This window comes from Ovis canadensis, chromosome 8, assembly GCF_042477335.2.
Source record: "Ovis canadensis isolate MfBH-ARS-UI-01 breed Bighorn chromosome 8, ARS-UI_OviCan_v2, whole genome shotgun sequence".
Lineage (NCBI taxonomy): Eukaryota > Metazoa > Chordata > Mammalia > Artiodactyla > Bovidae > Ovis > Ovis canadensis.
In genome coordinates this window covers 94,638,326-94,654,608 of record NC_091252.1, presented here as the reverse complement: position 1 = coordinate 94,654,608, position 16,283 = coordinate 94,638,326, and the positions used below count along the sequence as shown (strand labels likewise).

At 45.3% G+C, this 16,283-nt stretch overlaps 1 protein-coding gene across 1 annotated transcript in view; it reads left to right on the top strand.

Annotated features, from left to right (window-relative positions):
• Nucleotides 1–14,617, top strand: part of TAGAP (T cell activation RhoGTPase activating protein) — an 86,512-nt gene extending 71,895 nt beyond the window's left edge. The window contains exons 5-14 of the mRNA XM_069598843.1: nucleotides 5,184–5,225; nucleotides 5,811–5,895; nucleotides 5,984–6,037; nucleotides 6,327–6,393; nucleotides 7,664–7,827; nucleotides 8,483–8,644; nucleotides 9,102–9,211; nucleotides 10,614–10,809; nucleotides 11,543–11,657; nucleotides 12,560–14,617. Coding sequence (XP_069454944.1) covers nucleotides 5,184–5,225; nucleotides 5,811–5,895; nucleotides 5,984–6,037; nucleotides 6,327–6,393; nucleotides 7,664–7,827; nucleotides 8,483–8,644; nucleotides 9,102–9,211; nucleotides 10,614–10,809; nucleotides 11,543–11,657; nucleotides 12,560–13,824 — 2,260 coding nt within the window. The 3' untranslated portion in view covers nucleotides 13,825–14,617. The remainder of the gene's footprint in view (nucleotides 1–5,183; nucleotides 5,226–5,810; nucleotides 5,896–5,983; nucleotides 6,038–6,326; nucleotides 6,394–7,663; nucleotides 7,828–8,482; nucleotides 8,645–9,101; nucleotides 9,212–10,613; nucleotides 10,810–11,542; nucleotides 11,658–12,559) is intronic.
• Nucleotides 14,618–16,283: the final 1,666 nt, after the last annotated feature.

Genomic DNA, 16,283 nt, shown 5'->3' with positions numbered 1-16,283 from the left:
TTAAAGACATGATCCTCTACATGAAAACATACATATAACCCCCCAGCAACAATCAAATTTCATTTAAAAATTCACAAAGTTTTAAATGACACATCCAAAGAGAAACAGCACTTCTCTTACATCCAGCTTCCTCATTTTTCATATGTCGATGGCTGAGTTTAGAGTTTATCTATAGGACATTTGTGTCATTAGGAGAACTGCGAGTAAGTGTAGTGAAGTGACCACCATAAGGGACACAAGACTCGGAAGTGGAGGGAAGGGGTGAGGACCACCCTGGAGCAGCTGCCAACACAGAGGCATCGTGGGAAACGTGGGGAATCACAGTGCTGCGGATGAAAGCGAGCAGGAGAGAATCCCGTCCTCCCTCCAAGACTTGTCGAGCCGCTAACAGAAAACACGCAATGAGGAGCGATGGACCATCGGACAGCGCACCTTGGCAAGGATTTGCGTTTGAAAATGGCTATGGAGAAGGCAATGGCACCCCACTGCAGCACTCTTGCCTGGAAAATCCCATGGAGGAGGAGCCTGGTGACACGACTAAGCGACTTCACTTTCACTTTTCACTTTCATGCATTGGAGAAGGAAATGGCAGCCCACTCCAGTGTTCTTGCCTGGAGAATCCCAGAGATGGGGGAGCCTGGTGGGCTGCCGGCTATGGGGTCACACAGAGTCGGACACGACTGAAGCGACTTAGCAGCAGCAGAGTGAGGATAACAGGGAAACAAGACACGTATGTGGAATTTTCTCACATGGAAAGATATGATGGATATTGGCTGTTCTCAAACTCTGTTGGTCTCAGGAAAACTTTACAAAATTATTGACAACTCTAAAGCTCTCTGATTTATGTAAGTTATATCTACCCATACGTATCTTAGGAGAAATGAAAACTGAGAAAAATTTAAAACACAGGAAAATGCAAGCCGGCATTCCCATAGCTATCAAAACATCCCATATCACTGTTACAAAATAGTTTGACTTTGTGGACTCTGCTGAAAGGGCTCCAGGGGTCCCTGAACACACTTTGAGAACCTCTAATAACATAAGTTTTTGAGCCCCAGCTTGGGCTTGTCAGAAAAGGCAAAATGTGGGTCCACGATTCCCTCACCCATCTCTCACTAGAGCAACCAACTTTAAAAATGCTTTTTTTTTAAATTTTATATATCTGGATTCTAGATTCATCTGCTTTTGAATATGAGGACTTCCCTGGTGGTCTAATGGTTAAGAATCTGCGCTTCCACTGCTGAGGACCTGCATTTGATCCCTGGTCAAGGAACTAAAATCCCACGTGCTGTGCAGTGCAGCCAAAAATATATATATATATATAATCCCATGGCAAGAGGAAAAAAAAAGGTTTTAAATCACTGGTAGAATGTGGGGCATAGGGCATAACATAACAGCTGTAAAGATGAGGAAAAAAATATGGTCTTCATTTTTTTTTAAAAAAAGGAAATATGTCAGTTGAGGCTGGATGGTTTGGTTGTAAGAGCAGTGCCAACATGAAGTTTCTTAGAATAACTTTAAAAAGTATCCAATGAAAAATTCATAAAACACACACATATATATAGTAGTAATACTCTATGTGACTACTTCAAAAGTAAATGTATTTATACAGAAATTATTAATTGAGTACCTGCCACTTCCTGACTCGAGGATAGGATAGCATCCTGTGCTGTGCTTCATTGTGTCGGACTCCTTGTGACCCCATGGACCGTAGCCCCCCCACCAGGCTCCTCTGTCCATGGAATTTTCCAGGCAAGAATACCGGAGTGGATTGTCATTTCCTCCTCCTCCAGGAGATCTTCCCGACCCAGGGTTCAGACCCATGACTGTTGTATCTCCTGCATTGGCAGGCAGATTCTTTTTTTTTCTTTTTGGCAGGCAGATTCTTTACCACGGAGCCACCATAATGCCCTTTTTCGTAGCAGTAAATTGAAATCAGTGAGTTCATTCCAGAGTTTTCTAAGGGGAAAGGGAGGCTGAGAGAACAGTAGCATCTGCAGTCATGGTAGGAGTGCTGCGCGAACCCTGGCAGTTTTAAGAGAGGGTGCCTCCAGCTGGAAACCTAGACACCAACTCCATCCTGAGGTCACCCCCCGAGACACCGAGTTAGGGGGCAAATTTTAACAGCTCTGTGCTTCAGCTTCTCAAAGTGTGCCTCGTCATGACCTCCTTTCAGTATAAAGACAATAGTACTATCCATATGAAAAAGGCTGAGAATTTCAGGTGCTAATAATGAATTAAGTTTAGGTATTTGTCAACTTTTTGTTGAAGAGTAACAAACATACAGAAATGTACACTTAAGACTAGCAGCACCAGCTTCAGTCCTAAAAGATGATGCTGTTAAAGTGCGGCGCTCAACATGCCAGCAAATTTGGAAAACTCAGCAGTGGCCACAGGACTGGAGAACATCAGTTTTCATTCTAATCCCAAAGAAGGGCAATGCCAAAGAATGTTACAAATACCATACAATTGTGCTTATTTCACATGTTAGCAAGGTTATGCTCAAAATCCTTCAAGTTAGGCTTCAGTAGTATGTGAACCAAGAACTTCGAGATGCACAAGCTGGGTTTCGAAAAGGCAGAGGAACCAGAGATCAAATTCCCAACTTTCATTGGATCATGGAGAAATGAGAAGTTGTCGAAAAACATCTGTTTCTGCTTCATTGACTAGCCTAAAGCTTTGACTGTATAGATCACAACAAATTGTGGAAAATTCTTAAAGAGCTGGGAATACCAGACCACCTTACCTGTCTGCTGAGAAACCTGTATGCAGGTCAAGAAGCAACAGTTAGATCCAGACTTGAAACAAGTGACTGCCTGGTTCAAAATTGGGAAAGGATTACATCAAGGCTGTATATTTTCACCCTTCTTAACTTATACTCAAAGTACATAATGCAAAATGCCAGGCTGAATGAATCACTGGCTGGAATCAAGATTGCCACGAAAAATATCAAGAACCTCAGACAATGCAGGTGATACCAGTCTAATGGCAGAAAATGAAGAGGAACTGAAGAGTCTCTTGATGAGGGTGAAAGAGAGTGAAAAGCTGGCTAAAAACTCAGTATTCAAAAAACTAAGATCATGGCATCCCGTTCATGGCAAATAGAAGGGGGGAAAGTGGATGCAGTGACAGATTTTATTTTCTTGGCTCCAAAATCACTGCGGATCCTGACTGCAGCCATGAAATTAAAAGATGCTTGCTCCTTGGAAGGAAAGCTATGACCAACCTAGACAGCATCTTTAAAAGCAGAGACATCACTTTGTCTGTATAGTCAAAGGTACAATTTTCCCAGTAGACATGTACATGTGAGAGTTGGCCCGTAAAGAAGAATGAGCACCAGAGAATTTATTCTTTTGAGCTGTGGTGTTGGAGAAGACTCTTGAGAGTCCCTTGGACTGCAGAGAGACCAAACCAGTCAATCCTAAAAGAAATCAGTCTTGAATTGGAAGGACTGATGCTGAAGCTGACACTCTAATACCTCGGCCACCTGATGCGAAGAGCCAGCTCATTGGAAATAAGACCCTGATGCTGGGGAAGATTGAGGGCAGGAGGAGAAGGGGGCAACAGAGGATGAGATGGTTAGATAGCATCACTGACTTAATAGAATTTGAGCAAACTCCTGGAGATCGGGGCTTCCCGGGTGTGCCCCAGGGGTCACTAGTGGTAAAGGACCCCCCTGCCAATGCAGGAGACATAAGAGACGCAGGTTTGATCCTTAAGTTGGGAAGAACCCCTGGAGAAGGAAATGGCAACCCACTCCAGTATTCTTGCCTGGGAAATTCCATGAACAGAGGAGCCTGGGGGGCTACAGTCCATGGGATCCCTAAGAGTCGGACACGACTGAATCGATTTAGCAGCAGCAGCAGGTGGTGCTAGTGGTAAAGAACCTTCCTGACAATGCAGGAGACGTAAGAGACACGGGTTCAATCCCTCAATCAGGAAGATCTCTTAGAGGAGGGCATGGCAACCCATTCCACTCTTATTGCCAGAATTTCCAGGTCAGAGGAGCCTGGTGGGCTACAGTCCATAGCGTTGCAAAGAGTCAGACATGGCTTAGCAACTGAACAACCACAACAACCAGATCAAGGGGTGGAACCCTCCTTGGAGTCAAGAGATGGACCCTCTCTGACCCGCTCAGAGTCACTACCCAGCCCTACAGAAATGCCATGCTGGCTTCTAATGACACAGATTACTTTTGCTATTCTGGGGCTCTGCGTGCAAGGCACACTCTTTTGCGTCTGGCCTCTTTCACTCAACATTATTTTCTGAAACCCAGTCATGTCATTGAGCGTAGTTGTCGACTATTCATTCTCAGGACTCTGTAGGACTCCACTGTGTGAAAATGCGTCACACTGTATGTATCCATTCTGTTGCCAGGGTATTTGAGTCACTTCATATATAGCCTAAGCCACAGGAAAGACCAGAGATTCTCTTTCATCCAGAAGGTCGGATCCACAAATGAAATTCACCATCTCCTTTCTACTTTCAAATGTCCAATCAAAGGAGATCATTTTCCTCCCACATCAGGATTAGAGCTGATCTGACTATGACTTAAGTACTGAGTTAAGGAAGAGGTTAACATGTAGACAGCCTGCTCTGGTGGACTCGTCATAATCCTAAAGGAAACTGACCTGACTTTGGATGATGACTGCGTTTCAAAAGAGGCAGCATGTCTTGACTTTCTTGGAGGGACCACATCCCACAGCTAGAGGGTGCTTATCAATGTACAGAGGAGACCATGGATGGGTGGGGAGACCACACCCAAACAGGATACCAAAATAAAGGGCACCTGAAATGATCACTTTAGAAAATATGACGATGTTTACGTACAGAATAACACAATTTCTTATTCACACATCCCACCTGTGAGATGAATCAGAGCCTTCACCTATGGCCGTATGTCATCTTTTCCACTCTCAGTGGTTTACAGATGTTGGACTTTGAAGTTGAAGAAGAAAAAAAAAGAACCAGAGCTGCCCTAAAAGAAATGAGGAAGTGAGAGCTCTGCAGTGTCTGGCCCAGGCCACAGCCCATGATGCTCTTTCCGGTCTCAGTAACATTTCCACCTGCCCGCCCCTTCTCCCTTATAATGCAGAACACGTGAAGTTAGAGCCATTCAGTCTCCTCGCTCACACTGGATTAGTAGGAGCAGAGTGTCATGTTATTTTTCCAATTTTCCACAGTTCACGGGAGGTAAAAGAAGTCTGGCTGGAGGCCCTCCGAGGGTAAGTACCATAAATCGGCCTGACACGCAGCTGCCTGGCGGGGTCACTGGGCTTTGAGATCGTATCCAACAAAAATGGGTTTCACATAGTGTTATGAAGAGTAAACTCAGACAGCTTTGCTTTCATGGGAAGCCAGCACTTCGGGGGCTCTAGGAATTCTGTACATTATCTTTGTTTTATGTCTGCCATAAGCAGCGTCCTGGGGATCCATTGTTTTCCCTTTTCAGGTTACATGAGACAATCTGTGCAGAGCCCTTAACACAGTGCCCTGGCACATAGTGAACTCTCCTCCCAAAATGTCATGCTAGCTGTTACTCAGATTATCTCCTGATGGGAACTTAATAAATGAGAAGCAAAGTTTGGCGTGATGAAGATGTCAGGCTTAAAGCTTTTAGAAAGTAGTGTGTTCAGATGCTGTGTTTAATAGCACAGCATGTTTTAAGACATCTGGTAACACATAACTGACTTTAAATGAACACTTTTCTAACTAGTAGTTTCAGACTTTGTGTTTTGGCAGAGTGGGGCTGAAACTGGCCATTGCGTTCCGTATTTCCTCCTCACTCTTTCCCGAATGATTTTTCGTAGACAAAGCCAAGGCCACCCAGGAGCAAAATTCATCACCGGACCGTCAGCCCGAACTCCAATGAAGCTGACAAGCAGCTGTCATGCCGTATGTGCCCCTCTTACACTGCTGCCTCGGACTTTCTCACGGCGAGGGTCAAAGATGTTTACCTAATTCGACTTCTTTTCTCTTGTAGTCAAAAACACTAAATGCCTGTGATATGGAGACATTAATTGAATGTCAATCAGAGGTAAGAAAGCTGTTTTTCAAACTTTTTATCTGCACTGTGAGATAGAAAACTTTGTTTTAATTGAATATCATGCATGTTGTTTAGTTATCAGAATAGAAAATCAACATGATAAGTTGTAGTAAACACTAATATTAATTGAGATCTTGCGTCATGATAAGCAAGATAGTAATATTGACTCTGAAAAAAATTAATGGACTACTGTTGATATGAATAAATTGGTGAATATATTTTGTGGGGAAAGACTAGGCAGATTTCTTCAATCATTAATTTTAATTAAATATATTTTTAGGGTAATATCAAGGAACATCCTCTGTTGGCATCATGTGAGAGTGAAGATAATATCTGCCAGCTAATTGGTGAGTTTTGAAAACACACTGATCTTTTATGTAAATGCTAACAACCAGTGTTCTTGGTTTGCCAAACCACAGTGCTTTACTAGGAATTTTTTTTTCTAAGTATTCTCTTAAAGACCACAGAACATTAACCCTTGCATGGCAGGAAGGCTCCAGCTCACTAGACAGCAAGTGCTCTGAGGAAAAGATCCTCCCCAAGTCAACGTCTCCCCATCCAGAGGGGTCTTCGTGGGGTTACAGATCTCCTGGCCACTCTGTTCTGACAATTAAAGTGTGCATACGTTTCCACTCTCACCCTCCTCTAATGGAGAATGATTTCTAAGAGCACACAAAGCAACTGTTGCTGTCTTAAATCCCAAAGAATCCGCCGTTCAGTCAATTTTTCCTACAATTCATTGGGTAGTAATGTAACCCTGACCCAGTTCTCTTGAACTGTAAGGACAAGCCAATTCTCTATCCATCCTCTTCACTGGCCTGTATGAAAAGTATAGAACCATGTGCTAATGCATTTAGAAAGTATAGCTTTTTTTTTTTTAATTAGGAAAAAAAAGGAGAGAGAGGAAAACAGAGAAAGAAGTAAACTCATGAGTGGTTATACCCATTGTGCAGACATCTTCAGGATTTTGCAAGGACAGATTATCCTGGAAATTTTTTCCTGAGCATTTCCAATTGCCAGGTCTAGGTTCTAACCTCCCTGCTCTTGCCTAACACGTCCACAGGGAAAACCCTGCAGCTGACTGCAGGCGGACTAGCTCCCTCTAGTGGTGGGTGCTAGCGCGACCGCTGAGGTTTAACAGCCCGCCCAGCCTAGAGCCTTCAAAATGGTTTTGAGCAAGTCACTTCCTGTAAGTTTCGTTTTCTTCACTAGTCAGGGAAGGAATTAAAATAATCTCTTTCACATCAGAAATAGCCACCAACTAGCCACCGTGGTTATTAAGGTCAATATGTTAAGATGGTTGTTTATGACCTGCCTAGTTAAGCTTTGCTCATTTTCTATAGCAAACAGCTGGTAAAGAGTAAAAACAGGAAAGGTGGAGACTTTGAGGAACCTTGGTGTTGCTGTTGAGGGGCTGGTTGCCCTGGTAACAATGTGGTTGTTTTCTGGGTTGATTTTTCTAGATTAAGGTTCACACCCTTTGCTTCCTGAGTTTTTCGAAACTGTTTCTCCCACATGGCAAACCATAAATGACAGTATCTGTTGTCTTAGGTGGATCCTTCCTTGCTTATCAGTATGTTAATCTAATTTCTCCTTGCCTTGTTTGCTTGGCCATAGAAATCAAGAAGAGAAAGAAGGTGTCTAACTGGCTCTTTCTCATGAGAAGGCTTTCTTCTTCATCAGATGTTTCTGCAGCTTCAGAGCCAGAATTGAAGACATCCCTTTTCGATCAGCCCTTGTCAGCCATCTGCAGTGACAACACGCTCCCGGGACCCATTCAGGTAGGCACACGTTCACCCAGAACCTACTTCAGTTTTCTGTGAAAAGTCCTCGGGAAACCTGAGTGGCTTTCTCATGCTAAACTTGTTGGGGTGGGGTTTTCAGTTTTTTCTCCACGTTTGGAAATGGTGTTCCCACCTAAGAATGCAGTCAGGAGGACACATGATGGCTTACATTATAGAAATTAGTTGTATTTGCCAATGAGCTCAGGTCAATGGTCCCTCCATCCTTCTGACTTAATGGAGTGAAGAAGGCTGAAAATGTGTAGCTTCTGAAAAACCAACAGATTCATGGAGTTTGTGATCAGACATCCAGTGTTTACATGGAATGACTTGAGAGGAGGAAGGCCCAAAATCATTTTAGGCTGTGCAAATTCCAGCTCTCCCAATGTACCTGCTCTTAGAAAAACAGCAGGGTCAAGAGATGGTTGAAAGCAACTAGACTGAAAGGAAACTCTTGTTAAGACTGTCTTAGTATCCTGGAGAACTAACTTTTATGGAGAGGGTATTGTATAGCAGGTAAAGTTAGCTACTGTTCATGTCCACTATTTAAATTCTTTCTCCTACCGAAATACAGATTTTTCCTCTATTGGTAGCAGCAACGTGTGTCTTCAAACCACGGGTAACAATTTCCTATTTCTATACCCCTTCCCTTTAGGATATTCTCACTATTCTATGCCTGAAAGGCCCTTCCACTGAAGGAATATTCAGGAAAGCAGCCAATGAGAAAGCCCGCAAAGAGCTGAAGGAGGAGCTCAGCTCCGGAAACGTGGTAGACCTGAGAAGCCTCCCTGTGCACCTCCTGGCGGTGGTCCTCAAGGTGGGTCCCCAGCACCTGTGCCAAACAACAAGCTGATGGGCTCTGACACACTGACTCTCAGGGAATGAGAAACGGGCTCTTCGCCCCACACAGCAAAGGCAACTGATCATGGAGTTGAACTGTTTTAGTGAAGCCTTCATTTATTTGTATCAGCATCTCTGTTTCTGTGATCCCAGATTCCAACCAAGAAGTGTTGTACTTCTTCCCAAATTTATCTGAGAACAGGCACTTGGACTGTCCCACAGCCAAGTCTGTTCCCCTGAGTCTGGTGGCCCCTTGGCTGGTGGCCTTAACCATGCCCGTTGTTAGGAAAGTTGCTGAGAGACAAGCTGGGGGGAGACTTCAGGCTCATTGGATGCAGGCAGGAAGGGCACAGACTCCTGAGAGGGGACCAATGAGACGGAAGTTAGGATGGCAGTGTGTTATGTAACATGAACGGTCCCCTTCCTCCCTCCAGGACTTCCTCAGAAGTATTCCGCTGAAGCTCCTGTCCTGTGACCTGTTTGAAGAGTGGATGGGAGCCCTGGCCAAGCAGAGCGAGGAGGACCGGATAGAGGCCCTGAAACAGTAAGTCACCCATGCAGTCTCCGCCCAGGGGTTCCTCATCCAACTGTCAGAGTGTTTCATGTATGTTGCAACATTGAAGGAATTCGAGTGGAATCACTCACCTACTCCTAGAATACAAATCTAAAGGTATCCTGGAAATGTTTAAAAAGTAGTTGTTTTTTTAGCCAAATGAAAGGAGGCACCTCTGTCAAAAGGTAGAAAGTGAACTTCAGTACTCACAAATCCCAACAGGTGGGGAGTCTAAAAATACAAGTAGTTCAAGAAGGTATGAAATAAACTCACAGATGAAAGCCTCGGAGCAGGCTAACCAGCCACATGTAGGAACTTGGGATCTTCTTCACCTGTCCACACTGATTTCATGCAAAGCAACAATTCTCCCATAAAACATCCCTTAGTAAACAGTCTGCAAGGGCTTGTTTGTTGACAAAATTCCATAGTGTATTTATTTCATATTCTTATAATCAACCAAAATGAAAACTCTATAAAAATAAATTCCAACAGCAGCAGAAACAATACCATATAGAAATGAAAGTGTGACCTGTTAGTGCCTAGAAAATGTTACACACCTAACTTCACAATATCAGCGCTTTTGCCAAATCCTATGAAAGTGTGTCTATATATGATAATTGTCTCACATGGCTAAGTATTATCAATGACATATTTATTGAACTGAAGGCATTAGTGTGTCTGTCCCAAAATAAGAATCCTGAGATTACCACAATAAACTTCTGCTTATAGACACAAAGGTCTTTCTTAACAGTATCTTATGAGAAACAAATGATCCTTATGTTAGAACCACCATTTCTTTTTTTGAAAATATGAGGCTTTACAATTCTAATTTATTAGTCATTGTACCAATGTTGCCCTTTTAGTGCTGTCCTCATTATTTTTATGAACACGCTCTTCTAAACTGATTTATTCTTCATAAAGCTTTCTCAGAATGGTATAAAAAATGTGTCTTCTTCATTTGATGAACACAGTTCAAAAAAAGGCAAATGATTGTATTCTTTAGAAAAACCAGTCTTGTGGTATTAGAAGCAGGAAGACGTTCTATATGGCTAAATGGTTTCTCAACAAAATGATTTTCAAAATGTATTAAAGTTTACTGCAGGAGTTAATGATTCATCATCTAAGATCTGTGTAGAGTAAATGGCTGTGTTACTGGTGTCAGGATCATAGAGGCCAGTTTTATAGGGCTTCAAGCTCTTGTGATTCACTGATTCATTCCTTGTCAGTTGCCACTGCAAGTAACTGAATGAGCGTTTCACAATATTTCTTGTGAAAACAGACCTTCCTCATTTTAAAGGAAGCCTGGGTCAGGCAGCAACTTTCAACTTGCTCCCCTCAAGCCAGATAGGCCATGAACCTCCCCTAAAACCAGCTTTCCCCACCTCCATCCCAGGGTTGCAGATAAGCTCCCGCGGCCCAACCACCTGCTGCTCAAGCACCTGGTCTCCGTGCTGCACGTGATCAGCAAGAACTCCGAGGTCAACCGGATGGACGCCAGCAATCTCGCCATCTGCATTGGGCCCAACGTGCTGAGCCCGGAAAACGAGCACAGTCTATCGCTGGAAGCCCGGAGAGACCTGAACGATAAGGTTTGTGCCCGGCTATTTCTGAGAAACTCGACATCTGCTTGTCAGAGCCAAGCAGTGAGGTCTGCTGTGGCCCCAGGTCCACCCTCTCAGGTGCATCCACTGGATGAGACCCAGTAAAGCCAGGTCATCATCCTACGAGACAGGGGACAGTGATGCCCGTCTCCACCGCGGTTTCCAGAACGGAAAGGCCCTTTCACTTTGCTCTTTTTGTGCATCACACTCTATCAGTTCAGCTACCAATCAGGGCAACTCCTTTAATGAACATTTTGGTTACTTTAAAGTAATACATTTTTTAAATTGACAAAGTTAAAAGGCATAATCTTAAAAATGATTTTCACAAAGGTGATTGTTACCAATTTTCTGAATGCTCCTTTCAGACCCAGTAAACATCTGGTATGTTGATTTTGAAAGTGAAAATGTTGGTTGCTCAGTCGTGTCTGCCTCTTTTTGACCCCATGGACTAGCCCACCAGGCTCCTCTGTCCATGGAATTCTCCAGGCAAGAACACTGGAGTGGGTAGCCATTCTCTTCTCCAGGGGATGTTCCCAACCCAGGGATCGAACCCAGGTCTCCTGCATTGCAGGCAGATTCCTTACCACCTGAGCCACCAGGGAAGCCCATTTTGGCACCTCCCTAACTGCTGACCCTCCCTGTGTCCCCCTTGGTAAACTTCTTCCATTAAAAATAAATAAAGATGTCATTAAGCTGACAAGCAATTAACTTCTCCTCACAGGTTAAGACACTGGTGGAATTCCTCATCGATAACTGCTTTGAAATATTTGGGGAAGACTTTCCAGCACATTCCAGAATTGCTTCTGATGACTCCCTGGAACACACGGACAGTTCAGGTATGGAATGTGTTCTCAGTTGACTCTGACTGTGGGGTCAAGTTCATGCCTGGCTACAAATCCAGCCCAGTAACGTACAGCACCCCTGGTATCTGAAGAAGTTAGCAACACACATCACCAGATCAGAGTAGACACAGGTCTGTAGGGAAGTCATCAAGCAGGGAAACTTTTCTCTTGAATTTTCCTGCACTATTTCCTCAGGCTGCAGCCTGGCGCCTTCCCCTTCTTAGTCTAAATCATGAAGAACTGCTCCTTTTACAGAGGAATCTTTGGCTAGAGGATTGGGGTAAGAAACTTTTGTTTCCACACAATGGAATATGGGTCTAATGTGGGTCTGTTTAAATAGAGATGAAAGTGAAAGTGTTAATTGCTCAGTCCTGTCCAACTCTTTGCAACCCCATTGACTGTAGCCTGCCAGGCTCCTCTGTTCATGGAATTCTCCAGGCAAGAATACTGGAGTGGGTAACCATTCCCTTCTCCAGGGGATCTTCCCAACCCAGGAATCGAACCCAGTTCTCCTGCCTTGCAGACAGGTTCTTTACAGTCTGAACCACCAAAATGGGGATGGATCCAATGAAAAGAGCCATCCAGAGGATCAGCTTTTAAATCTAAGATCAATAAATTTTCAGAGGAGCGCTGTTTTCTCTCTTTTCTCATTTTTTTGCTCTCTCTCTCAACCTCTCTCTCTTCATTTTCCTACTTATCTTCTCCACCTCAAAATAGTAGACATGGAAAGAAACAAGACTTGAATGTGGCCAGTTGTCTTTCATAACAAGCCCCAAATCAGCTTAGCTTCACCGAATTCCCTAGTGCCATACTTGATGTTAGTAGGGTGGACGGTGCTAAAGTGAATTTCTAGAAGGAACTGAACAAAACCTCAGCTGTCCCTTACCTTCCCCCAGACATGTCGACCCTGCAGAACGACTCAGCCTACGACAGCAACGACCCTGACCACGACGTGGAGCCTGCGGGCTCCCCGATCGCGCAGCCCCCAGGGCCCCCAGAAGTGGCTGCTGGCGGCGTGGAACCCAAAGCCCCGCTGCGCCCTTGGGAGCCCGTGGTCAGCACCACGGCCAGGCTGAAGGGCTTCCTCGGGCAACCTGAGCGGAGGTACTCGGACCCCAGCGCTGCATCCTCCCCGGAGTGCCTCGAGGGCAGAAGAGCAAACCCGAAACTCACGCGAAGCCAGGACGACTTCACCGCCGTGGCCCAGGCAGCCTCCCGCTTTGCCGGCGAGGAAGCCGAGGACCCGTTTCCCGAGGAGGTGTTTCCTGCAGCCGAAGGCCGGGCCCAGAGGCCCCGGGACCTGGGGGAGCAGAGCCCGACTCAGGGCTCAGTGTCACCGTGCGCACGGGTCCCCAAAGCCGCCTCCAGTGGCTCCCTGGACGCTTTCTCCGACAGCTCGCCCCTGGCCTCTCCTTCCAGCCCCCAAAGAAACTTCTTCACCAGACACCAGTCTTTCACCAAGGCTGAGAAAAGCAAGCCCAACAGAGAAATTAAAAAACACTCCATGTCATTCTCCTTCGCCTCTCACCAAAGAGTGCTGACCAAAACGCGCAGCTTTGGAGCCGCGAAGTCCAAGGGCTGCCCCCAAGACCAGGAGAAGCAAGGTTCCAGGAAAGAAAGCCAGCTCGCCGGCCGGATCGTCCAGGAAAGCCTATCGGACGCCCTCGGCCAAGCCGCGCTGGGCTTTAACTCGGGAGCCTACACCCTCTCGGTGGAGGATGTGTTCCGGCTGGTGGATCAGAGGCACCCCGGCCGCCCCCCCTCTTACGAGGAGGCCGTGCGGCTCCAGGCGCTGGAGCTCGCCTCCCGCGGGGGCCAGACGGTGGGCAGCCTGAGGGCCCGCGTGCTGAGCCTGGACGCGGGGCTGCTGCCTCCCCTCCCTGCCCACCCCCACGGGGACTCGAGAAACATCCGCGGGCCGGAGCCCCTGGACGGGCTCCGACGGGGGCCAGGGACCGAGACCTGGAGGCAGAGCCTGCCCGACTGCGCTCCTAGGGACGCGGCAGGACAGGTGACGGTCCCCAGGACATCCGAGCTGCAGCGGCTGAGAACCGCGTCCGAGTCGCAGCAGAAGGGCAGGCAGGCCGTCCTGGCCCGGCGGTGTAGCCAGCCCGTGTTTGACGCCGAGCAGCTCCGGTTCGCTAAGGAATCCTACATCTAGCGCGGCCCCTCTGTACACAATGGGAACTGCCTTTAGACTCTTGTTTTCGAAAGTCGTGAATAAGCTCCTCTGGCAAGTTGTGTTTGAGACCTCCTCCGGGAGGACAGCCACACAACTGCACACCAGCACTCTGTGCGCCTGATTTGTACAACGTGTAGCACATGTAAAAAACGCATTCTAGACAAGGCATTGGGTACACGTACGCAGATGCATGTGTATATATTTGTTTGTGAGCTTGCGCCAAACTGCATTGCTGTTCTTGGCCTCCTGGAGGGTTTTGTTTTTTTTTTAAGTGGTTAGTGTCTAAAAATAATGTTTTCTGTTTTTGGCATTGCCTCAAACAGCACGACAAGTTTCTTATTTTCCACAAACTCCATTTAGGAGAAAACGTCTGTCTCTGTTAGGAGTTTCCTCTAATAAGCCGCTTTGTGATAACTAATCACCTCAGTAGGATGGAAGGAACAGACTGCAAGGAATAGAGTTCAGTGTTTGGAGTTATCAAAGGGCATTATAAACTCCAGTTAAAAAAAAAAAAAAAAGGTTGTTGTTAACAATGCATGAAAAATACTTCTATGTGTCCCTTAACTGTCTAATTTGAAATTTGGGTAAGTTAGTGAAAATGCATTATATTATGCATCATTAACTGATGTCAAGCACTTTGAGTTTCTTTGTAGTTCAATGGTATCTTCTCCGATAGTATGGAGGAAATTACTTCATACGCTTTGGGGCGGTCGTATGTAAAACTTCAATATTATCTCACTACAATAAATTGCCTTCCTTATTTCAAAGTAAACATGTTCATTCTTTACTGATATGTTGCCTCCTCTCCCTCAGTTCATAGAAACCCACCAGAAAAATCATTCACACATTGGTTCACTCAACCAGCATTTATTACGTCTGCCCAAAATGCAGGAGACCTGGGTTCGACCCCAGGGTTGGAAAGATCCCCTGGAGAAGGAAATGGCAACCCACTCCAGTACTCTTGCCTGGAAAATCCTGTCGACGGAGGAGCCTGGTAGACTATAGTCCACAGGGTCGCAGAGAGTCAGACACGACTGAACGACTTCACTTTCACTTCCACCCTGGTGGTACAGCGGATAAGAGTCCACCTGCCAATGCAGGGGACACAAGTTCGATCCCTGGTCTGGGAAGATCCCACGTGTTTTGGAGCAACTAAGCCCATGCACCACAACTACTGAGCCTGCGCTCTGGAGCCCGTGCTCTGCACCAAGAGAAGCCACCGCGGTGAGGAGCCCACACACAGCAGCTGGAGATGGTCCCCACTCTCCGAAAGCAGAGAAGGCCCACGTGCGTAACCATGAGTATAAATAAACTGTAAAGAAACAAGCATTTATTGACTACATTATTCTCCTTGAATAATGAGACAAGGAGACCAAACCAGTCAATGCTAAAGGAAATCAACACTGAACATTGATGGGAAGGACTGATGCTGAAGCTGAAGCTCCAATACTTTGGCCACTTGATGTAAAGAGCTGACTCATAGGAGAAGACCCTGATGCTGGGAAAGATTGAAGGCAGGAGGAGAAGGCAGAGACAGAAGATGAGATGGTTGGATGGCATCACCGACTCAATGGACATGAAATTGGGCAAACTTTGGGAGATGGTGAGGGGCAGAGAGACCTGGTGTGCTACAGTCCCTGGGGTTGCAAGGTCAGACATGACTGGGCAACTGAACAACAATGCCATTATTCTAGGCAGAGCAAGACGTGGATCTCATGTTTAAGAAAAAGAGACAAGCCCTGTTCTCTCTACAAATTTGCAAAACCATAAAAATGTACCTTCTTTAAGCCATTTTTGGGCAAACGGTCACTCAGAGGCTAGAAGATTTGGTGTACAAATATCAGTATTTCCTGGTTTTAGTGACTTCAAGTTTTCAGTACTTTCAAAAATCATATTTTTATGATGCTCAGTTTGCTTGATTGTTAGCAAACCCAGTGGTAAAACATCATACATTAGGACATTCATGCTCAATGATTAAGATATTTATCTGGTATCTTTGATACTGGACTTTGATATTCCTTACTTCATCAGTTTTTCATAAAACACTGCATGTTTTTGATATGTTAAAGAAGGGATTTTGTGTTGGCTAGCTACCAGGTGGTAAAGACCTAGTCTTTTGAGAAGTGATTTATTAGTAACGTGATAGACAGTTTACAATGTTCTTATCCAGACTGCTCAGATCTGTTAATCATGTTCAGATTTATTAATGTCATTTAAATACCTTATTAAGCACCACCGATCATGCATAAATTTCAACCGGTAGACATTCCCCCTTTAACTGCTGACTTAAGAAGAGCAATCCCTTTCCCATAATTGGACACTCCACAGTGGTAGTTGGGACTTGCCTGGTGGCTCAGACAGTAAAGGCAGTTTTCAGCACCTTTCAGTTCAGTGCTAAATATTTCAGGATTGAAAGAAAAATCCTCCATTGTGTTTTT